General features: G+C 40.7%; 3 protein-coding genes across 3 annotated transcripts; 1 reads left to right on the top strand and 2 right to left on the bottom strand.

Annotated features, from left to right (window-relative positions):
* The first annotated feature begins 80 nt into the window (after nt 1-80).
* Nucleotides 81-22,641, top strand: LOC135333651 (nck-associated protein 1 homolog). The gene is made up of 27 exons (XM_064528654.1): nt 81-296; nt 1,179-1,280; nt 1,964-2,119; nt 2,447-2,549; nt 2,748-2,878; nt 3,310-3,496; nt 3,749-3,908; nt 4,437-4,493; nt 5,161-5,257; nt 15,128-15,290; nt 15,507-15,598; nt 15,728-15,900; nt 16,156-16,275; nt 16,579-16,711; nt 16,910-17,065; nt 17,433-17,533; nt 17,688-17,819; nt 18,007-18,225; nt 18,478-18,599; nt 19,080-19,150; nt 19,334-19,454; nt 19,512-19,672; nt 20,906-20,987; nt 21,155-21,378; nt 21,600-21,695; nt 21,969-22,070; nt 22,376-22,641. Exons 1-27 carry the CDS (start codon nt 183-185, stop codon nt 22,415-22,417), a joined length of 3,417 nt encoding a protein of 1,138 aa, XP_064384724.1. The 5' UTR covers nt 81-182; the 3' UTR covers nt 22,418-22,641.
* Nucleotides 6,004-7,315, bottom strand: LOC135333652 (uncharacterized). The gene has a single exon (XM_064528655.1). It carries the CDS (start codon nt 7,261-7,263, stop codon nt 6,148-6,150), a length of 1,116 nt encoding a protein of 371 aa, XP_064384725.1. The 5' UTR covers nt 7,264-7,315; the 3' UTR covers nt 6,004-6,147.
* Nucleotides 11,326-12,637, bottom strand: LOC135333653 (uncharacterized). Its single transcript, XM_064528656.1, has one exon. The coding sequence runs from the start codon at nt 12,567-12,569 to the stop codon at nt 11,454-11,456; it is 1,116 nt and encodes a 371-aa protein (XP_064384726.1). The 5' UTR covers nt 12,570-12,637; the 3' UTR covers nt 11,326-11,453.
* Nucleotides 22,642-24,018: the final 1,377 nt, after the last annotated feature.

Raw genomic sequence — 24,018 nt, 5'->3', positions numbered from 1 at the left:
GAGCTGTAACTCTTTTATCTATGGCTTCTGGTAGTTGGGTGGAGCCTAACCTCATTGAAGGTTCGGGCCACGCCCACTAGTCAAAGCCCTCGTGATTCTCAATCTCACTGTAAATGTTTATAAAAAATCGATCAGCAGACGGGGGTCTAGTCTGTGCGTGCGCGTAGATAGCAAGCTAGAAAATGCATCGAGCACAGTCTGCCACCTCTGTGGGGGATAGGAAGTTCGCTGAGAAGCTAACCATCCTTCTGGAGCGAGGACAGGGGATCCTAACCAGGGTCTACAACATTAAGAAGGTGAGTGTGTCTAAACACTGTAACTAAACACTGTAATGTAATTGATGACTTGGTTCATAGTCAGTGACCCCTAGTGCTGAGCCCATAGACTAGACATTTAGCTACAAGATTTATAGGAGTAAACCCAATTTTGTTTATGGGTGTGGTCATACATACATTTTATGGTGACATCTTGGTATAGTACGCATTATTGTAAAACCATCCTTGGCCTGCCGTCGTCCTCGGAGGCCGTAAATTCTGATGTAGTGGACAATATAACATTACAAATTTATCTCTATTTACTTTATTCTTTGTTCTTTGCTTATTCTTGTACTAGTATTGTCTGTTGTCTTCGCATCACATGCACACACCCCCATTCAGTATACGTAATACTGCCTTACATTATTTAAGACTATGCGTTTCCCAAATTTTCTCGAGAGCTGAGCTCACTATTTTTACAACTGCTAGTGTCATTACCAACACTACACGTGTGTTGCTGCTGGTGGGGGCGGGGCACAGTATCAATCAGTATACCATCATATGCATATTGTATTAAGCTGTAGACATGTCTGAAAGTATCGGTGATGGCTCTAGAGTATTGTCTAGTACTGACACTACGTTGTTGACGTTTATACTGAAACGAGTTCCAGTGGCATATGCAAGAATTAGCTTAGAGCAACAGCACTGTTGTTCTGACTCTTGTACAGCATCTCCTTATTTGGAGGGTCTGCTTGGCAACATACTCTTCATTACCTATGGGAGTTCCATGATCAATACACACATATTGTGTAATGTAAATACGTATGATGTCATAATTATACTATTGCACACAACCCTCAGGCCTGTTATGCGTAAAGAATCATGCACACTTATTTACTAACCCCCCCCCCCACACACACACAGTCATGTTCGGACAGTAGCACTCGTCCGTCTTGCTTAGGAGAGAAGCAGCTGGAGTCAGCCACTAAGCAGATTGTCAAAAAGTTTCCAAATGTCGACACCAAAGTAAGTGATACCTTAGTTGATGATGCGCACAACTTCACATAATATTCATGGAGCTTGTGTATTAGTTTCTCTGCTTGTACTAGCACCTGTTAAACTTAAGGTATACAGTGTATTGTCATACAATTGAAGCACTGTACGAATTTATAGAGCTCGTTGAACGTCCATGGGATGATGATGTCATTGTGAGGCATGTACATTTTACAAACATTTGTCATTTAGGCTTAGTATTATGGGATTGAAGCCCCTGTTAGTCTACCTTTCTGACATGTGTCACTAGAGGGCTGTAAGGTTGCCATAGCACCTGGTCAAGGTATTGTGTTGGTATAATATGTACACAAGTCAGAGGATTCTGTTGTACATACATTGTAGTGGGCTATCTCCTAGTTTAGATTTTTAGAAGTTCAATTTTTGAAAAGTGAAATATTTTCTAGCTTCACCGCAATAATCTACTTTCAGTATGTGGCGCAGCAGTATTCATGCATGTACATACATGTAATACCTGATTCACACAAGTAGTATTGGGCATTGATATAGAAACCTCGCTAATCACCACGTCATTACCTACTGTGAATAGTTAGAAGCCAATCAACTTGCTGATTCTAGTACAAGCGACATGTCACTTACTAAACTGTGTATCCGCTATTATTTGTGCCCCTAACAGCTTTATGTACCTTTGTTCTCAGGACAAGAGCCACCTGACGGCCATTAGTAGCTTCCAGAAGGACATCCTCTCCCAACTGCCAAACTACTACTTCACGTTTGTAGATGTAATGGAGTTCAAAGACGTCACCAATGAAGTGATCACCTCACTCGCCACGTCACAGTTCCACTTTGATATTGTGAGTTGTGTGGGTGTTGAGTATACACCATTAGCTCTCATGCAGTAATCCATTAAAAGGGAATAGACGTTCAACTGATACGTACTTAATTTGTGAGTGTTGGCTTGTTTTTCTGAATAAAGTATACTAAAGTAGCTGTAATTGTGTGTCATGTACTGGAGGTTGAGTACACTGTAGGTAAGCCCAAGGGGAAGTCCCAAGAATAAACCTAAATCCTACGTTATTAAAGCTTCTTTTAGGAAAGTAAATTCTAAAATCAAATACTCCTCCTATTTGATACGTAGATCCACTCTTACTCTCACTCTTATCATGTACTGCCCCCCACAGGCGCTGAACTATGACCTGACCCGCTCCCTATTGGACCTAGTCGTACTGTACGCCTCCATCATGATCCTCATGGGGCAAGTCGATGACAGGAGGGCCATTGTCGGTGCGTACATGTTAACTTGAGCCGCGTACATAGTAGCCAGTAAATGTTTTTGTTTGTGTTGTTGTCTGTTTGTGATTCTGAGAGTGCTCACCTGCCTGCCATAGCACTGCATTTACAGCATGGATAGCCTCAACATAACCAGTTATTGACTGTAGCACCACGAAGACCTATTATGAATAGTTGTCTCCCTCGCTACAGGTCTGTTCAATGTGGCCCACGAGAACACGAGGGGATCGATGGACTCCCACTTCCCCCGACTAGGACAGATGATTGTCGATTATGACCACCCCATCAGAAAGATGACCGAGGAGTTCGTACCGCTTGGAAAGGTCAGTTCACACACTGTTACACTATCACTGGTTAAGAATATTGTTTCATATTTGTGGCTGTTTTATTACAGATATATATACGTACGTGATGACTTTGTTGCTCTTCCTGGATACTTTAAAACGCAAAGCATTAACAATGAATACAATAAGAGTCTGTGTCAAATAGAATTGCTGTACTCGCAGTAAATTGTACAATACTCGTAGAAATGTTGCATTGTGAATGAGATACATGTATAAAGTATATGACTGTACACATATGGGGATTTGTGGCCTTCTAGCATAACTAGGTGTACAGTTACAATTATTACAAAGTACTATGACGTACTTGTACATGTAATACTACTTGCATGTACATTATCTTTTTAGCTACATGTACATGTAAAGACTTTACCGACCATTATACTGTATACAAATTAACCCACTACCCTCAGGTTGTTCTCCAAGCACTGATGTCACTGCCCAAGATCTACCTGAACCGTAACCTTCCGGCGGACCAGCTGCGCAAACAGAATGTCCTCTCACTCAGTCAGGCGCCACAGCTGATGCTCCAGCCCACCCTCAGCGGGAACCTGCCCTGCGAATTCCTCTCTTTGGAGACCATACATCGATGGATCCTCTGTGAGTGAGCGTTGGTCTGACAACGCACCTTGTACTGTTCTCTATTTAGTGGGTACACAGTACAGTACAGTACAGTACAAAATTGGTGTGATACTACTGCGATGTTGTACATCATTTAATTATACTTTTACAGATTAATTCCTCTTCAGTTATCATGACCATTTTTTGCGTAATACACTTTGGATTCTGTTGCAAATTGTATTCCTTTATGTACCATTTAGATGACACCCCCCCACCCACACACACACACAGTTGGGTTCTTACTGTGTTATAGTCAGCTGAATGCTCCTGGGGCCAGTGACATCTGGAAGCTAGCGTTACAAGATGGTTACGCTCTCACACTGTTCAGGGATGAGAGTATCCCCATACACTCTGTCTACGAGAAGATACTGGGAGAATCAAAGGCAAAAGAGTGAGTCGATCTGCTCTATGGTATTCTAGTGTCAGGGTTTCACACAGAGGCAGGGGGACACCTTGTAATCCCCTCTAGAACAAATATCTGATATCGGGACCTGCTGTTATCATGACAAATGTGGTGTTCTGATTGCAACGAACAAACTCCCCTAAACATCACTCACCTTATGGCCATTAATTGTTACTCTTTCCCTACCCAGGCTGACATCCTGTATTAGGAGTACATGATGATACTCATAGCTTACATGTACCAACCTATTGAGTCAAGGAGTCTGCTTGCATTTCAGGGGCACAGTTCCTAGTTTACAGTTTTTTACACTCAGTCCAGTGTCATGCTATACAAATTAGGCTAAAAAGTTAATCTTTTTCGAGAGGTCTGTATATCATGCACATAAGTATGACAATGTAAATGTATAGGCGAGAAACATACACCCATGCTTGCAGTCACAGCATAACTCCCTGTACACTGGCTTTTATGTATAGTTAGTTTGCTCGTGTTTATTAATTACACTTTGTTGTATTACAGGGATCGGAAAAGAGCATCAGAAGCAACTGACGCACTGGGACAAGCAATGCAGAATGCGTGAGTTCATTTAGTGCTTGCCTATCGTGTGTATTGTGTATAGCTGGAAACGTTGATTGTGCTGACACTCAAGAATCAAGAGTGTTGTGTGACTGCTTCATACTTTGTAATGCTTGTACATTTACTTTACACAGTGTACAATTTCGCTTGCAACTATAGTCTCATCTGTTTGGTTATAGCTGTTACGATTATATCATAATGTCCATGGTAGGTACGTTTTATAACTCCTGGTTACATACCGTATTACTTCGAGGGTATAAAGATCGTGGTTTTCGCTGATTAAGCATGTACCGTTAACATTTATACCCACGAATTTAATATTGCATGCATGCAAACTGCTATTCTGCGGAAATTAAATCTGCGAAAACCTTTTAAACGGTCTTTACGCAAAAGGTTAACCTCCATTATCCGGAACCTCAGTTTGGCAATTTTCTTTTAGAAAATGGGTGTGTCCTTTAAATGCATATTACAGCTGTTACTATGGAGATATGCCTGCTTATCTTCTGCGCATGCGCAGACAACCATGTAGCATGCTGTTTGTCAATTAAGTGGTTATTCAGTTATCCGGCCTGCCTCTAGAAGGTGTACGGATAATTGAGGTTCCACGTACTGTATACTTTAAAACTACAAATGTGTTATTGACACCCTGATAACCCCTCCCCTCCAGTGGCCCGTTCCATCGAGAGAGGAGACGGTACCTACGTACTGCCCTGGCGGAACTCAACCAGCTGCTAGGTGACTCACCTGGACTAATAGGGCCAAAGGTCAGTTCATGTGTACATAAAACGAACTACATGTATGTGAGTATTAGATGTGTTTTGCAGTATAATTATTATAGCTCTATACATTTTAGAACCGACTGTTATTCTTGTAAATCTGTCTGCTTCTTGTTTTTTGGTTCCTAACCACGCCCAAATACAATCAACACCAGGCCTAGCTAGAAACAACTTGGCCTGGAATCGAGGCTAGTTGTTTTGCAGTATAATTATTATAGCTTTATATTTTAGATCCGACTTGAGAGTGAGCCATAATTGAGTTATCAGTGTGCCTCATACACTGTATATAATAATTTATTATTGCTGGTATGGCAAAAATTACGTTGCTTGTAATACTAACAAGAGGTCTTCAGATGCACATAAGTATCATCTTGAAACCATACTATTGTTTTAGCGTGCGAATGTTGTTAGTTGCTTACACTGTGATACAAATGTATGTGCACACTACAGGGGCGTAGCTTAATGGCCCAGGAATCTTTGATGGCCTTAGAGATCAATTCTAGTGCAATTCTAGCTCACAAGTCATTAGAATTATAGCAATTCAAATATTAATAAATCTACCAGATCCTAGGGGGGGGGGGGGGGAGGGGGGGATTACTAGTTTAGAACTTGTGTTTAGACTTTAACTATTTTTGTATAGCCTATAAATTATAGGACAAAACTTCAGAGCTCTCCTTACATGTAGCTAGAGTCCATTGATTATGCGTATTTGTCTGCCCACAGAATTTCCAGTGGTAGAACGAACAAAATCGTGATATCAGTTAATCAATTTATAAAGTACATCACACTATAATTATGCACCAATTTTTAATAACGTTTATTACATATAGTGTGTAGTTCTTACATAGTTATATAGCTACACTGTATGTTTTAGTGTCTCAAAGAAACAAAGCAGCTAGTGCAACTATCAGCACTATGCTGATCACACCACTGGTCTTGACTCCTCCATTGTCTCTAATCTCGGGCAACAACAGAGGGCTCTCACACATACCAGGAGGAGAAACATTGCATCTCGACCAGAAACTGTTGGTGAAGAATCGAAGTACTTGATTTGCGCCTGGTATTTGAACAACTCGAATGGTAGTACCATTGAAAAGACTGTTGATACAGCATCCAAACTCGTTACGAAGTGCAATCATAGAAGATCTGCATGCAAAAGAACAACCAGTTCCAGAGACTACGTTTTGTGCACAGATTTCGATCATGTTTGTTACCGTCCTTTGATCAGTTTTTAGACTGCAGAAATCTCCGTTAGAATTGACACTGCATGTTTCAACATGGATCTTGGCTACTCCTCCACAGCCAGTAGTGTTAGCAAGTGTTTCGACTGTTATTCCTGATGTACTCTGCATGCATCGGCGAGAGAAGAGGATTCGATTGGTTTCGGCTAGTGTGCAAAATCGGGATGTAACGGTGGAGTTGTATGTTGGGATAGGGCACAGTTCACCTGTGCTCACACCACAAACTGACCAGAGTGCCCCATCAAGGTTTTTTCGGCTGCCAGCAAACAAATTTGTCCAGTGACTAGAACAACAACCTAGTTGGTCTCGAATACGGGTGATCGAGTTTTGACAGCTGGATGAGCAAGACGAAAACGATCGGCAATTGGACGATGTTTCTTCTTCAAACTGTTGGCTTATCTCCAATCCTTGACCGCAGTATAGACCATTCTCATTATTGATTCCACAAATAAACTGAGCTGCAGTAGCGGTGTCTTGCTGCTGGCATTCCAGTGCCAGAGTGTAAAGGTCCTCCTGAAGGCCTGTCTCACAGACAACCCTATTAGCTATTGTTTGACATTGATTGAACTCTTCATTGGATAGTTGTCTGAGATTTACGGATCTCCTGGCTCGAGTGTCGGTAGTTGTCATGGTTGATGCTAGTTGTGCAGCCTTGTTGATAGTGGAGATAGCCGTATCTGTTGGAGACATGGCAATCTCTGCGTGGGCAATGCCCAGCATAAACAGAAGTGATGAAAGAACAACGAATTGCATTGTTTTAATAGTGCTGATAGGAGATCTTCAGATGTGTTGAGTACATTAAATTTTTTTCAACTTTTATAGACTGGTCAAAGGGTGTGAATGTTGTTAAGTGTGTGGGTGTACTTCCTGTTAGAGATTATCTCCATGGAATATTAGACTGTGTTCCTTGCTGTAGTGATTTCATGGCCTTCCCTCTCTGAGGTAATTATGATATCAATGTGTAACTGTACATTATATCATTCTATAGTGTCGCACATCAGGCCCTCTCATTCCTACTGCCCATAATTATGATAATAATTTGGTTCTATTTATAGTCGATAGGTATCGGAGTGAGTGAACTGACGAGATATCTACTATTTATTTTTGTCACTGTGTTCAGCCATTTAGAAACTATACCTTGCTATATACTTGTGTTCCGTACTAATTTATTTGTGTTGAGTTCGGCCCCGGAAGTTATGTGGTCAATTATGGCTTCATTTAGATTTTATGTGGTTATAAATATATCGCAATAGAAGTTCTACGTATTTTGACATCACTTCGTGCCGTACCTCCTCTGGTTCAGCACACTTGCACTTTGGACTACAGTATAGACAGACTCTCGTTAATTCGGTCACCCTTGGGACAATGCAGTTTATCTGTAAATAGAGAGGTGGCTGCATTTCAAAAGTAACCGCCGTTAAATAGCGGTTCTGTCTGAATCATTATGCTCTCTATTGAAGTGTAATCTGCCGAACCACACCTAAAACGTCATATCCAACCGTTAAATTACATTTTAAATCTGGTTTGAGCTAAGCAGTATATGGAATAGTGAGATGGCTGCAATTTAGGGCAAGTTTTTTATCAAGCTAGCAATCGTGCTAAACAAAGCGACCATTACATCGAGGTGACCGTAATTCGGAGAGCCGAATTAGCGAGAGTCTTCTGTACTTGTCATGGTAACATACCTATTGTACTTCACTTTGTCCTGGTCATGGTACAGCTCATATCTGTTGTACTGTACTGTGTACTTGTCATGGTACAGCTCATATCTGTTGTGCTGCACTCTGTACTTGCCATGTTACAGTGCATCCTGTTGTACTGTACTTTGTTTGTCCGTGGTACAAAATCATATGACAGGCATGAATATCATTATAGAGGCAACTCATTTGTGTTGACTCAGCAAGCATTTTATGCACGGTCAGCACTATTTTACTGTGCGTTATCAGGCATATCCTGTTGGGTCTATCAATAAAAACCATAATTAGAAAAATCCTTACAGGTGCTATGTTAAGGTTAGGGTATTGTGTTTCACCTATGCGAAAGATATAAAGTATGAATATCATTATCACTATGTTTTATGGAGCATCAAACAAGTTGTTTTCTTGGGTCAAATTTTAGTGTGTGGATAAACCAGAAAATGTTTAACTGGGGGCTCTATCCAATTAAAGAAAGGTAGGGCAGGGCCAAACGAAGCGGAAAAAGTCAAGCCAGTTGCAGCTATAGCTCTCTGTGTATTTTTAGATACCACCGTTTAAACTCTTAGCTTGTATGAACTTTTACAACGGATATCTCTTCATTTGGCCCTCTGGAAGGTACTTAGGTGCATATAAATACCTATAAATACCAAGAATGCTTGCTTTAAGTACTTACAGCTCTTATAAATTAACGCAACAAATGTTCTATTATTATACTTGTGGTTTTGATGTTTGATGTCATTCACATCTTCGTAATCCTAGAATAGCAATCAAATCGACAATAATTATACTTCTTTGAATCTGCAAAAGAGAAAAAGCTGAGACAGAGTATGAATACCTTAAGACAGGGCCAACAACACTCACAATGTAAGTTTCTTGCTCGTTATTTGGACTATAACTGCGCTCTTGTCTTTCTATTGTAGACAAAACTTGGTTTTTGTACAAACGAGAACTTCTTCTGGCTTCAGACTAGTGTGCAAGCTTTCTCGACAACACCATAGAGGGCCAGAGCCTTTTTGACAACGCAATAGAGAGCATAAGCCACAGCTTCACAGGAGACAAGTATTTGTTAAAAATAATACGGAAAGAAACTAGTAAACAAACTAGTTTACGGTATAATTTTACAAAGGTTTACTATAAAGTATACGAGTTACCCAGATTCTGGGTAACTCAGTTTGTGCATGTGCACTATCACCCATGCAATAGAGGACCAGGCCGTATTTTAATCGGCGTGGTCTCAAGGCTAGACAGCACCATACTAAAGGTAAACACCCTTCCCACAAAAATTTATAATGTAAAGTATGGGGCAGTCAATGGTAAAACTGTCATCACTCAAGCCTGAAAAACACTGTATCCAGCTGATGTAGAAATGGCATGTGGGGTATCATTGGAAAGAGTAATAGCTAGATTAGACAATAGAGAGCACACTAAAATTATTTTTAGGTAAAATTCCTTCTTTTTTAGCGTTTGAAGTACGAATTGTGTGTTTTTGTCTCACTTTTTAGTGCATTTGTATACTTGTAGATTAAATATTTGAGGACAACTTTAACATACTTTAACATATTTTTTACATACATTTGACAAAATGTTTTGGTATGGAAGCTTGAACTTGCACGTTGGCAGCTAGCTAGCTAATTACACGCAGCCTTTATTCGAGGTAAACTACGTATTTACACCTGAGGTGATCCCGTACCAGAAACAAGGGAACAGGGTCACTAAAGTAGAAAGCTAAAATACCTCTTTACTGACTTATTTCTGCCCCAGAGCATGCCCCACAGGAGCTATAAATTAGAGACTCCAGGCTTCTTTGCTGCCTTTGTAAGTTTGCTGTGAGTCTAATATTCAGTCTTGTCTACAATTCATGTACTATACATGTTGCCTCTTGCTGCTTAGCCAGCATTGTATAACACTCTTTTGGTTGCTATACACCTGTAGCTGTAGATCCTGTCAAGAGCCGAAGGTTAGCACTTTAGTGCTCTAGTTGCTATAGATATGCAAGTTTCGGTTGCTTGCAGCAAAATTAATGATATAAATCAATGTGTGTATGTTATGTAGCTTTGGCACCTCCACCAAGGCATCAGCACCCGCGGTGCTTTCATTTTTTAGGATTTTGATATTAAAGCGGCAAAAAGTGAACAAAAGCTAAAAAACGTGGCTTTTAGAAGCACGCCATTAGTCAAAAAACCTGCATTGTACCCCCTGAATAGCTTACTGTTATATGCATAGTTGGTTGCTCTTAATGGAATGTAGGTTGCCGTGCTAACTAATGCTATTTATGTGAGCATGCATGCAGCTATCATGTCGTGTATATTTGTATCACCCAATTGGGACCTGGTGCATTTCCATTCGAATCACGATATTTAACGCATAAACAAATATCATATTTTGTTTTTGAAGCTATATAAATTATAAGGTTGGGGACTAGTCACACATTAATTTGCTTTCCATAAACCATCTTGAGGTATAGTTGGCCGCGTACCAGCTCTGCATGGTTGCATCACATCCAGAGCCAATCCAGTATTTTCAATTCACAATAATTATTGAATCAGAATAAACCTAGCTTGTAATATTGGAATGGAACAATAATTATTACAAGTATATATTACTGACAGTGCTCATCTCATGATCTCCACCTAGTCATCTGACCATGCTTCAAATAACACTTTAAGTGTGCTTTAAGTTGTTAATGCACACACGTAATTAAGTGTGCTTTACAAGTAAATTGAGAAATGGATTCAGATGTAGCCAGGTAGAACAGAACACTGGTCAAGCTGTACAAATGGCAGGCTGCTAGAGATCACATGACAGCACTAAATCCTTAGAACACACTTAGCCAATATCGCGTATTTTTAAATGCTGGTGCACTCGAATGGACTCTCAATACATAATACACACTCGGCTGTGCCTCTTGCGCCACGTTAACCTCGAGTTCACCCTCGACACACAGTTTAAAGCACTTAATCTTGGCTAGGTGTTCTAATAGTACTTATACTATGCATGCTTGTGACATATACTGTGTAGTGCAATCCTCCTATATTAGTCATGGCATATAGAAAGAGCAAAATTTCAGAGACCTGCTTTAGCTGCGTGTATTTGTGTGCCTGTTCAGAAACAGATATGCTAGTGGTCGAATGAACAAATCATGATATCAGTTAATCACAATAATATTTATAAAGTCACAGCACTAATTTTTCTTACATAAAGTGTGTAGTTCTTACATAGTTATATTACACTGTATGTTTTAGTGTCTCAAAGAAACAAAGCAGCTAGTGCAACTATCAGCACTATGCTGATCACACCACTGGTCTTGACTCCTCCATTGTCTCTAATCTCGGGCAACAACAGAGGGCTCTCACACATACCAGGAGGAGAAACATTGCATCTCGACCAGAAACTGTTGGTGAAGAATTGAAGTACTTGATTTGCGCCTGATATAGGAGCAACTCGAATGGTAGTGCCATTGAAAAGACTGTTGATACAGCATCCAAACTCGTTACGAAGTGCTATCATGGAAGATCTGCATACGGAAGAACAACCAGTTCCAGAGACTACGTTTTGTGCACAGTTTTCAATCATGTTTGTTACCGTACTTTGATCAGTTTTTAGACTGCAGAAATCTCCGTTAGAATTGACACTGCATATTTCAACATGGATCTTGGCTACTCCTCCACAGCCAGTAGTGTTAGCAAGTGTTTCGACTGCTATTCCTGATGTACTCTGCATGCATCGGCGAGAGAAGAGGATTCGATTGGTTTCGGCTAGTGTGCAAAATCGGGATGTAACGGTGGAGTTGTATGTTGGGATAGGGCACAGTTCACCTGTGCTCACACCACAAACTGACCAGAATGCCCCATCAAGGTTTGTTTGGCTGCCAGCTAACGAATTTGTCCAGTGACCAGAACAACAGCCTAGTTGGTCTCGAATACGGGTGATCGAGTTTTGACAGCTGGATGAGCAAGATGAAAGCGATCGGCAATTGGACGATGTTTCTTCTTCAAACTGTTGGCTTATCTCCAATCCTTGACCGCAGTATAGACCATTCTCATTATTGATTCCACAAATAAACTGAGCTACAGTAGCGGTGTCTTGCTGCTGGCATTCCAGTGCCAGAGTGTAAAGGTCCTCCTGAAGGCCTGTCTCACAGCCAACCCTATTAGCTATTGTTTGACATTGATTGAACTCTTTATTGGATAGTCGTCTGAGATTTACGGATCTCCTGGCTCGAGTGTCGGTAGTTGTCATGGTTGATGCTAGTTGTGCAGCCTTGTTGATAGTGGAGATAGCCGTATCTGTTGGAGACATGGCAATCTCTGCGTGGGCTATGCCCAGCATAAACAGAAATGAGGAAAGAACAACAAATTGCATTGCTTTAGTAGTAGTACTGATAAGCGGTCTTCAGTTGTGTGTATACAGCTTGAGTGCATCCATGCCATTTTTATAGCCTTCACTTATACATGTAGTGTGAGTGCATTCCTTTTATCAGGTATAATTATGAAAAACATTTGGGAATTTTCAGTAGCGCCTACTTGACTACTGGTGAAATTCTAGCTATTTAAGAATACATTTTTGTATAATCAACAATTATTGGGACTTTCGGCTTATGTGTGTGTTCTGAAAACATTTGGGAATTTTCAGTAGCGCCTACTTGACTACTGGTGAAATTTTAGCTATTTAAGAATACATTTTTGTATAATCAACAATTATTGGGACTTTCGGCTTATGTCTGTGTTCTGTAGTGAGTGTTGCTCTTGGTGTTGTTTGGGAAATGTAGGGTAATTAGTACCATAGTGCAATTTGTACTTGTGTTCTAGTGATGATAATGTTTTTACCCAGAGGAGGCTAGACGACAGGCGTCCACCATCATGCAAGCTTTATCACGTTTTCTCTTAATTTTAAGAATCCAATTGAATACATCCAATAGGCACCTCGATGTTTAGAACTTCCACTGTTTATTGCTGCAAGAGGTACGTGTAAGAGACGCAGCAGGTATAGCCAGAGGCGGTCTAGTAGTAGTCGCACCTTCCTAAATTACCTGCTAAAAGGATTCCAAAACAAATGTTACATAATGAATAAACTTTTCGACATATTTTTAGTATAACATGTAAAGGTAAAGAAGGTTGGACTACCGTGCATGCATATACTCCAGCTTTTTCATTACACTGATTTAGGTCTAGTTACCCGAGGGAGGCCGTGCCGCGGCCAGCGGGTATACTAGTCTGTTGGTTTGTTTGTTAGTGACATCTGAGCCTGCTTACTTGGATGCCATAATAGTGTTGCGTTATAGCAAAGATAAAGGAAAAGAGAGATTGGAAACGGAAGTGACCTCGACTAACCATCCGTGTTGCCCCGGTTTTACTTGAGGCTGTCTACTCCAACGTGGAAAGAAAATCCAGGCTGGAAACGGTTTAGGAGACAAACAATTGTCTTACTGTCAGTATAACAAAACTGCTGATTAACTTACACTTCATTTCCATACTTGAGGACATGTGTGATCCAGAGCACTACTTAGCTAGGCTGTCTTAGTACATAGCCTATGACATAGGCTTCTAAAACGAAAAAAACGCTATGTACCTCTAGCTCTTTCCCAACAACCGAGAATTGTTTGTGTGTTTTCCAAGACGGATGCTACATACTGAGACTATTGAGAGCCAAATTGTTATGAAATAGGCACGAGGACTTATCAGGTGCCACATATAGCTGAAGAAAGTTTTCAACACTTTCAGACTTTTTTGTGTGAGCATGTAAAAGTTATGACTTTCAGCAAAGGAGGTTGGACTACCTTTCTTTTTGGTGTTCAGTTTTTGTACTACACTGATCTAGCTTATGCATTTCACCTTTGACCCCAAATGTATTCTTTAACGTTTGATCTAATAATAGTGAGTACAATGAATAATCTTAGCAGCACTTAGCGGTTTAACATATTATAATTATGGCAATGTTTGTATACAGTAGGACGATAAGGAATCTGTGTAGTAAGACGCTCCATCTCCTCATAATTATGCTGCTGTTATCACATGATGCTCCATCTCCTCATAATTATCCTCCTGTTATCACATACAGTGTAGAATGGGTGCGCCATGATGATGTGCGTTCAACCTCCTCTGGTTTGTACCTTAAGTTTGTAACAATTGTTTATTGTTTCATTGCCACCAATCATGCAGGATTGCAGCATGCACGTTCGAGTACTAGACTGATAAAATTATAGGTTTGGTGCAATAGTAGTAACTCCTTATACCGTGCATGCATGGGTGTCAACTAATGTGTGACAGTGTTCATTATAGTAGTGTCATTTGTGAAACGTTTGATGGGCCTACTTTACTAGTAAGTACTTTAATGTCACATAATTATACTGAGGTCGTGGGATTGCATTAGGAATGTGTTTTTGTTGGGTCTAAAGCTCATGCATACATGTATGCCAATTTTTGGGACTTCCTATTTGGTGTCAAATACTAATTGTCAACATTATAGTCACACCCGTTTTTGGGAATTTTTACTTTTGATAGTGGGGACTAATATTATTTCAAAGCACATCACACACACACTCACATCGTATACCATTCATTTAGCAATTTGTGTTTATGGCAAAAGATATCAACCTAGCGAGTGAATTAGTGTATTTAATAAGATGAGCTTTGCCCCTTGAAGTTTATTTATCGCTGTGGCACAAATGAGCCCATTTATAGTCATAGTGATACGGTGGTCAGGTGAATCGGGCATGGTAATGTGTATGGTGTGTTTGATTTGACTATTGAAATTACCTCAGAAGCTTACACAATAGACAAGTGTCTGTATGTGTCATTACAACTGTGAATTCCGGATGTTATAGCTTTAGCCATGCACGAAATAGTATGGTACAAAGGAGTGACACAATTTTATGGTGGAATAAACTTTATCCGAATAATACTACACATACACACACACAGGCAGTGACGGTGATTACTGCACTGACGCTGGCCAGAGACGAGGTGTTCTGGCTGTTCAAGCACAACAACATGGCACCCCCTAAGAGCAAACACAGACCCAATCCGGACGACTACAGTGACTCGGCACTCCCAGAGCTGCTCTTCAACATTGCACTACTGAAAAGTACCCATTTAATGGTTTTTTATGTACTTCCGGAACTACGACCAGAAATTTAAATTGTGCATTATATGCTATTTTATCAGTAGAACATACGTAGTTCTAAGATATTACCCTCAAAGGCTTCTTTTACAGTACATGTATGTAGTACCAAGACGCAATACGTTTCTAGATTAAAATGACTCAAAACTAGAGTTACTATTTGTTAAACCCTCACTTTAGCTCTGGTTAACAAGCACCATCGCGTTATACTCAACTACTACCTGAGGTACATGTCAGGCTTTGACGCACAGCTTATGAGGAATGTTGTCATGGTGAGCAAGCATGTCATGCATACATTTGTTGGCTATGTACATGTGCATGTGTACTGCTATTTTTTTTTATTTGTCTAGAACATAATATGTCCACTTACGGCTTTTTTATACTTGTATATATATCTATAGGGTATCCAAGTGTGTCCAGAGGAGGAGTCCCTCTTGATGACCTCGTTCGTGGACACTCTGGCACGCCTCCAGGGCAAAGAAAACGCGGAGAGACCTGAGTTTGACTTCCAGGCTCTCAGACTAGACTGGTTTCGATTTCAGTGTCTCACCTCTGTCAACAAAGCTGCCCTCAGGTGAGTGTTAGGTATGGGGTGTGAGGTGTTGTGTGTGGAGTGGTTAGTTCTGTGAGCTGAGGTATAGTGAAAAGGTATTGTGGTCCATTTTATATGGAGTGCATACATGCACTTAAATTTTGTTTGATTTTGTTCATCCTGAATTGTTTGCTCTCGCTTTTGAATTTGGAAGCCATATGCTGCTCATGATACAGTTTGGTGTATTTGTGTGTGACTACTCTTTCATGCTACCTCCCCCCCACGTACGACACACAGTCTCAAGGACAACGAGAACGGAAACCTTGCCCCGGCCATGAATGGGGTGGTGGTGCACTCCAAGATGGTGGACAACTTTCAGGAGCTGCTCATCGAGCAGACGGACCTCTCCTTCATGTGGTAAGGTTCTGGGTTCACCACAGTTGTTAAAATAGTGTGTCAAAGTGAGCATGCATGGAGTTGCTTGTAGGTTGTACTGTGTCGTGTTTTTGCCTAAGCTCACAGACAATGCGCATACAATAGAACGTATATGTACAATTTTATGGAACCTCCAAAGTATAGGCACCGTACTTTAAACACTAGTCTAAGGACAACCTTACTGCAAAGGAGAGACATTATTGTTAACTGTAGCTGATTAACCACCCTATACAGGTAGTGTCAGTACATGTATATTGATGCACAATACGTATATTCCCTCCACAGCTTTTTCTATCGTCAATTTGAGAATGAGTTCAATCGTTGCATGAAGAACCTGTCTCAAGTCCGCTACATCATAGCGTTCCCGGTCATCTGTGGGGAGTTCCTTAACTCAACCAGCCCCTTTTGTCCGGAGGAGGTGAGCAGTTAGCGGCGTTCGCAATGTACATGTGCATTTTTTTGTGATAAAGTATTGTGTGTATGAAGATATTACATTTTGGGTAACTTCATAGAACCTCCTTTAAGAGGAAGTGCCTGCATGCCTCCTCAGACAGTTTATTTGTTATTTTTACCTTTTCGAATTTAATAATACACTTATAATTATGCACACTGACAGCGTATCAACATTGGTGATCGGGCTGTGAATTCAGTCAACCACTTTCTGGAGCTGATAGCCAAGGAGGTCAAGTTGGTGTTGGGCCAGCTGTCCTCAGATAGGATGAACCTCGACGACCAGCTAAAGGTTGCCAATGCCAGCTCTTACTACAACCAGGTGAGTGACACACACAGTCAGTGCTGTAGTATGTACCTGGGCGTTGCATGCACTGAAAATCTCCGGGTATATAGTTGTAACACATGTACTAAAATTATTGATATTCTGTTCGTTTATCTACACATACTCTGCCCTCTTGATTGAATGTACATTTAGTGCTAGAAATGTATGCTTGATAACTAACCAATGCTATTTATGCGAGTAGCTGTCGTGTCGCATCTTTTTATATCGTACAATTAAATTGAGTCGAGGCTGGTATAGTCCCATTGAAACTGCGGCACAAAGAAATACTTTATCATGAGATGGTATATTCTATGTCATTGGACACTCTAAACCTCTTTTATCTGGTAATGATTAATTATTGCAGACGCATGCTCACAAGCTGACCAAGAAAAAAGCTGTGGCCGTCCAAACTCCATCACAGCCGGGAGAAGAGAGCTATCGCAGAACCAGGGAGGAGACTGTCAGGTAACAATGCATGATGAATAAATGTGGAGATTTATGTGTTCCCGCAGGAATTTCATTGATTCATACACGAGCTTTAATACTTAAACCTACTACTGATCAAAATATCCTATCTCGTACATGCCTACACCCCACCCTGTTCCTTCTCTCCCCTTAGAGTGGACAGCGTACTGCAGACTTTGGTGGGCCTATCGTTCTCCGTCAACTGCTTCCCCTCCATCACGGCCTGGGAGCACACGTTCGTACCGAGGGAGTACCTCGTCTCACATCTCGAGGACCTCTTCATGAAGTGAGTCTCTTGTGTTAGATGAATACTCACTTAACGGTTAATGTTTGCAACTATGCTTTAATTGTGTCTAGATGCGTACATAAGAAATATTCTGACGATCGTTTCAACACTTTGGAGTTGCTTAATCGTGTAACTATATTATATACAGCTTCTATTTACTGACCACCCCCTTCCCCCCCACACACAGGCACGTAGTCTCGATGCTCTCCTATAACTCAGAGACACAGGAGATAGCTCGTCCGTCAGAGGTCTTGGCTCGTATAGAGTCGTACATGGCGTCTCTGCGAACACTAGAGCTCTACGTGAACATAGATATGACTCGCGTGCTGACGGCAGTGCTACTGCAGGAGACCCAGCCTCTGGACAGCAAGGGGGAGTCTACCATAGCATCAGCATACACCGGATGGTACGTGTGTGTTTAAAGGAACACTTGTGTTGTTTTTGGACACTGAATTATGTATCACTGAATAGTCTGTTTGTGCTCGTTGAGCCCTTATTGAATCTCAATAACAAGTACCATTATAAAAATTATGTCTCTATATGTACATATGAATTTACAACAATGCTTCATATAGTTATGCAGCCCATAATAGGACGAGTATAATGATCTTTTATGTACATGTATAAATACAATGTGTGCTTGCTGTATTGCTCACAGGTACACCAACACACTGCTGAAGAGGGTGGCAGCTGGTGGTATTTGCTACAGCAGGAGCCGGAGGTGCTTTGTCAGCAAAGGTGTCCATGCATTCAAAGCCGAGGAATTCACTGACCTTAGAGGTACGTATTTTGGTGAATACCATTTCAGAATATTTGCATTGCTCCCAACTAGACGTTGAACCTACATGTACTCTAAAGCATGTATACTTATAGTGCTGTATGAAATACTTCATACATGTACATGTAGGACCTCTAATTAACCCTGGTCCTGAATTATTTATTGCCTGAAAAGTATGATAACTGGACAAAATTAATGTGTCAAAATCTTAACTGCACAGCAATGTTGATTATTACTGATAAGAGAACTGCATGATGACTATGCAGAAGGCGGGCTCCTTAGGGAAATCAGCAATGTTGAACCTACATGTAGGCTAGTAATGATACATGTAGGACCTCTAATGTACATGTATAACCCTGCTCCTGAAATAGTTATGCTATGCGCATGCCATGTAAAAATAGTGTCTAAGTCCTTTTTAAGGTGTTGAGTTCTGCCCTCTTTGCTCCCCCCACCCACACACCCACACACACACACACACACAGAGCTTGAGGCTCTAGCTGCTGTGATTGGTCCGTACGGTATTCGCTTCCTAGGAGAGAAGTTGATGGATCAGGTGAGTGGGTATTGCACTGTACTGCATTGCTTACCATACACACTATTATACCTGAAAGATGACGTGCTTCACTGTGTGCGGCCAATTAGTATCTAGGCACTAATCCAAAGGGTGACAAGAGTACATGTACATGTACGTAGAAATGCTCTAATGCATGGCTACTCTCTCCACACATGCTAATAGGTGAGTGGTCAGGTGAAAGAGATCAAAAAGCTCGTGGTTGCCAACCAGGACTCGCTCCACGCACTGCATAGCAATAGAGACAAACCCGAGATATACTATGAAGTCATCAAGAAAGTCAAGAGTAAGTTGAAGCAATAGTTAGCACAGCCTACCCTTTACGTACTTTTCCGGAGCCTAGGTTCTGAGGATCTACTGGCCCGTACGGTTATTGTGGGCATCATCATGGCATTTCGTAAACTGACCCTGGTAGCCCTCAATAATGTGCTCTCCCAACGAGTGCCCTTCATACTCAGCTCCATTGTTGACTTCAAACAGAACCTACCGGACAAGACCTCCACTGTAAGTCTATACAGTACGTGTATATTGAAAGTGTGTGTGATGATCTTTACCAAACCAAGTTTGACGATACATAGTGTAGTTACCATTTCTCCTTAGAGCAAGGGCTTGTAACCTTGTCCTCAGGCCTATTTTTCTCTAAAGAAACGAAAAGTGTCTGAGCGTGAACTGTCTTATGTACATGTAATACCCACCATTACTGGAGCTGTACATGTAGCTAAGCAAAGATACTGCTGACAGGGAGCATGCTGGAGCTATACATGTAACTAGCTAGATCATAGCAAAGATATTGCAGACAGGGAGCATGCTGGAGCTATACATGTAACTAGCTAGATCATAGCAAAGATATTGCAGACAGGGAGCATGCTAGCGCTGCTTCCAGTGTCAGAGGGTAGATCGTCATGCAGATGTTTGGGCTACTATAAGCTTCTAGTAGACAAATATAAAGTGCTACTAGGCCCAGTTTGCTGGATTCTTCTCACAACCATAAGTATTTACATGTAGGCTGTTCCTATTGTTTCAGACTCAAACATTAATTCAAAAATGAAATGCAACTATTACTAGTACTGAATTCAACTATAACAAAGGTATGTATACCGAATGTTTTGCGAGCATTAAACATTTGCGAACTTTGCGAGGGTTGATCAATTCGTAACAATTAAATCTGCAAAACCTAACTAGTAAATACATCCTTTCCAGAACGCAATAGTTGGGTCAAATTTTCTGCTGATTTGGCTCATTCCCAAAGGTTTTTTACCCTGCAAAATATTCTAGAAATCAGTCAGATCCCAGGGGGCTAATCCACAACAAAAGGTGGAAAGTGAAAAATTCTAAACTGTACAATATCAACACATGATTATTACTGATAAGAGCACATCAGGATAAAACATGCCTAACACAGTTCCTGCTAAGTTGTTCATAGAACAAAAGGTGGGAAGTAAGTCAGACAAAATCTGAACTGTACAACAATCAACACATGATTATTACTGTGATAAGATACATGGCAGCACATCATGATAAAACATGCCTAACACAGTTCCTGCTAAGTTGTTCATGGCACAGAAGTAATAATAGTCATTTGAATCTGAATGAAAGGAAACCATGCAGGCCTATTTTCTCATTCCGTTTTCGAATTGGCCTCAGGACGAGGCTAGTCCTTTTGTTGCGCCCTTACAGAGGTACCTACCTATACAAGTACATGTATTTATTATTAGCTGCTCATTGTCTCACCATTAGGTTGCTGATCAAATGGCGATTGCAGCTGGTGTGCCTTGTGATGTGGACCCCCTTCTCTATAGTGCGCTCAGATCACAGTGTGGTGAGTTGGACATCACATAGTTCACAGTTCACATTTTCTCACTTAAATATCTCGTGTACACATGTATAATACAACTTAAACTACATGTACACAATTTAACATCATACGTGTGTGTATTACGTGCAGTAGATCTAGCTTAGCAAAATAATTTATTGCTCCCCATGCAGACAAGTCTAAAGAAGACCACATGATTTGGAGCCTGTACATGGTGTTCCTGGGTGTGACTTTGCCCGACCTCGCCTTTAAGCCAGACTCCACCTACCTACCATTTTTTGAGGGACATGAGAACAACGCTCACTGTCTGGCTGTCGCCATCACGTCATTGCCTGGAGCAATCTTTGCTTACTATGGGGACAAGGAACAGAAGGACAGAATGAAGGAGTTCTTAGTGGTAAGTGTGCGACACTAACTATGAAATCTGACTAGCTGTTCAGTTATTTTCATGTTAATCACATTTTTTGTAGTGTATGTACATGTGCTCTCTATATACATGCGCAAAACTGTATCAATTTTTGGGCATCATAAACTTAATTGTGACCATTCACTGCTGATATATTATGTTTGTATTGTTGGTTTTGGTTTTGGTTTGTAACTGAATGTTCCGCCCTCCAGTTCACCAGCTCCCGTATCATGACACTTGCCAAAGAGACGGAAAAAGAAAAGGATGCACCCAAAGCAAGAGAGGCCATTTACCTTCTTCTAGACCTGGTAAGTAGACACAGTCACTTTAGTTTGACTCTATGTCAGATTGTTATCTTCCGCTTTTTTCTCGAGTTATGGCTAGTTTGACCCACATTGAAGGCTGTTGCAGTCTCTTCAGAATCTTTCTCCATTGAATTCATGGCTTGTAACTAAAATTTACTGTTTTGATGTAACTGTGGTGTGTTTTGTAGGTCAGTGTCAGGTCAGATTTAGTGATAGTGGTTATTACTCCTGGGTGTAGCGTTATTATGTTAAATTACTTGTCTCATACTCTTGCAGATTGTGGAGGAGTCCCCCTTCCTCACCAGGGATCTCCTGGAATCTTGTTTCCCGTACGCTCTCTTGAGAGATGCCTACAGCACCGTCTACAAAAAGCCAGCGGTAAGGCATTTACTACTAGTCTATATAGGGTTTTGCAACACCAGAAAAAATGTGTTGAAGGGGTTGAGCGTTTTTTTATATCGCTTAACCTACTGTAGTACCCGCATATCTGTAACATTATCTGTGGTAAATCACATAATGGGGAATGCTCTCCTTTTTAATGTTGAAAATATTTTGCAAAACCTCGTACAGTACCGGTGCAATAGTTCTTTCTCTGCATGTTTCACACGCACGCACGCACACACACACACACACACACACACACACACACACACACACACACACACACACACCCCTCCCTTTAGACTACAAATCGAAAGCAAAGAGACAGTGAAACTCCATTTTAGAATTAATGAATGTCAAGTTATGTTATAATATTAGTTGTGTTTCATAGAACTAATGACTATCATATACATTTGAAATTGTGCAGAAGGTTAGAAAATTTATAACAGCTATATATAATTATGTGACTGAATCAATCAGTCAATAGCCAGCCACCTACATTGTATTGTATACTACCTTGTACATTGAATTTTGTGATGAGCACAGTACATCATGTCATTCAATTGTATATTATGCTGTTAGGGAAGTTGAGGCTACTTTGTTCTATTTGCCTGTGGTCTTGTGTAATTGAATAATTAAGAGAATAACTTCATCATTATACAATTTCTTCGTGCTGCTACATGTAACTGATAGGAGACAACAACAAAATGCATGCATGGGTAAACTATAATTATGGGTAAACTATAATTATAAGCAATAACAGCAATAACAGTCACTTTTCAGTTGTAGGCTTGTTTAAAATGTCTGCAGTCGGCCGTTGCTACAATCAGATACAACAACTGCGTCATTACAATCAATAGAGAGTCCGTAAATTTCCCACCAAATTTTCCACCCACCTACACCAAAAGTGGTGATGTAGTCTCCCTCAGATGTGAACAAAATCACAACACAATTGTTGCTCACGTACACTGTGTCACTGCTGTCGATGGCAATGGCAAAGAGATTATCCTGGTCCTGACTATCATGCTTTTGTGAGAATGCTCTCAAAAATTGACGTTCAGCATTGAAGACTAGTACTCGATTACGTTTAGTCACATAGAGATTGTTGGCGCTATCAAATGCTGCACTATTAAATGATTTGGTTCCATATGCTGCACTATTAAATGATTAGTTTCCATTGTCAGATATGCCAAAACATCGTACGAACTTTAGTTCAGTAGAGAGAACTTGTATCGTAGGAAAGCTAAGCACATACAAGTTGTTCTCTATTCTGTTATAACAGATACCAAACAGGCATCCAGTGCACGTGGTACTGCCTGGACTATCAACTGCTGCCACAAGCTCTCCATTCGATGAGAACTTGTTTATACGACGATTAGTACTTTCCACTACATAGATGTTGTCGTCTTTATCCACCGTTACTCCAAATGCACCATTCAGCTGTCCAAACGTTTGTATTTTCTCACCCTCTGGTGTCAATACAGAGACAGTTTGTGTAAAAGGACCTTCAATAACGATCAACTGTCCCTTATTATTGAAGACAGTGCCTCGTGGTCCATCCAAACCGTATATAACTCGGGAAGGCTTAGCTAATTTCCCCAATGTTACAGATATTAGGAATGGACTGCCTCGTACTGCGTCCCCATTGACAGTGATATGTAGTTCATGCTTTCCTCGTTTCATAGGGTGATAGTTGATCTCGTGTTTACCATTTTGCTGCTTAACCACTTCACATCTCAATTTCTTTTTTGTCTCGATATGCACAAGTTCAGCTTTGAGGTCCAGTGTACCTTTGAATTTTTCGTTATTCTTGGTCATTGCTTGGAAGGATACAACTTTTATTTCTCCAGTTACAGCAGTTTTCAGACCATCTCCTGTCGTGAGGCTGTTCTCAAAGCTGAACGAACCACCATGCTCAATTTCTAGGAAATCTCGACATGCTGCT

The sequence above is a fragment of the Halichondria panicea genome, chromosome 3 (genome assembly GCF_963675165.1).
Source record: "Halichondria panicea chromosome 3, odHalPani1.1, whole genome shotgun sequence".
Taxonomy (NCBI): Eukaryota; Metazoa; Porifera; class Demospongiae; order Suberitida; family Halichondriidae; genus Halichondria; species Halichondria panicea.
The sequence above is the reverse complement of the archived record's forward strand: the minus strand, read 5'-3'. Positions and strand labels throughout refer to the sequence as shown.

Excerpts from the sequence above, each read along its gene's own strand:
- LOC135333652 (XM_064528655.1), bottom strand. The coding sequence starts at position 7,263 with ATGCAATTCGTTGTTCTTTCATCACTTCTGTTTATGCTGGGCATTGCC.
- LOC135333653 (XM_064528656.1), bottom strand. The coding sequence starts at position 12,569 with ATGCAATTTGTTGTTCTTTCCTCATTTCTGTTTATGCTGGGCATAGCC.
- LOC135333651 (XM_064528654.1), top strand. The coding sequence starts at position 183 with ATGCATCGAGCACAGTCTGCCACCTCTGTGGGGGATAGGAAGTTCGCT. Across the intron at positions 16,712-16,909 it reads GCCCCTTTTGTCCGGAGGAG|CGTATCAACATTGGTGATCG; the intron begins GTGAGCAGTTAG and ends GCACACTGACAG. Across the intron at positions 21,379-21,599 it reads GAATGAAGGAGTTCTTAGTG|TTCACCAGCTCCCGTATCAT; the intron begins GTAAGTGTGCGA and ends TCCGCCCTCCAG.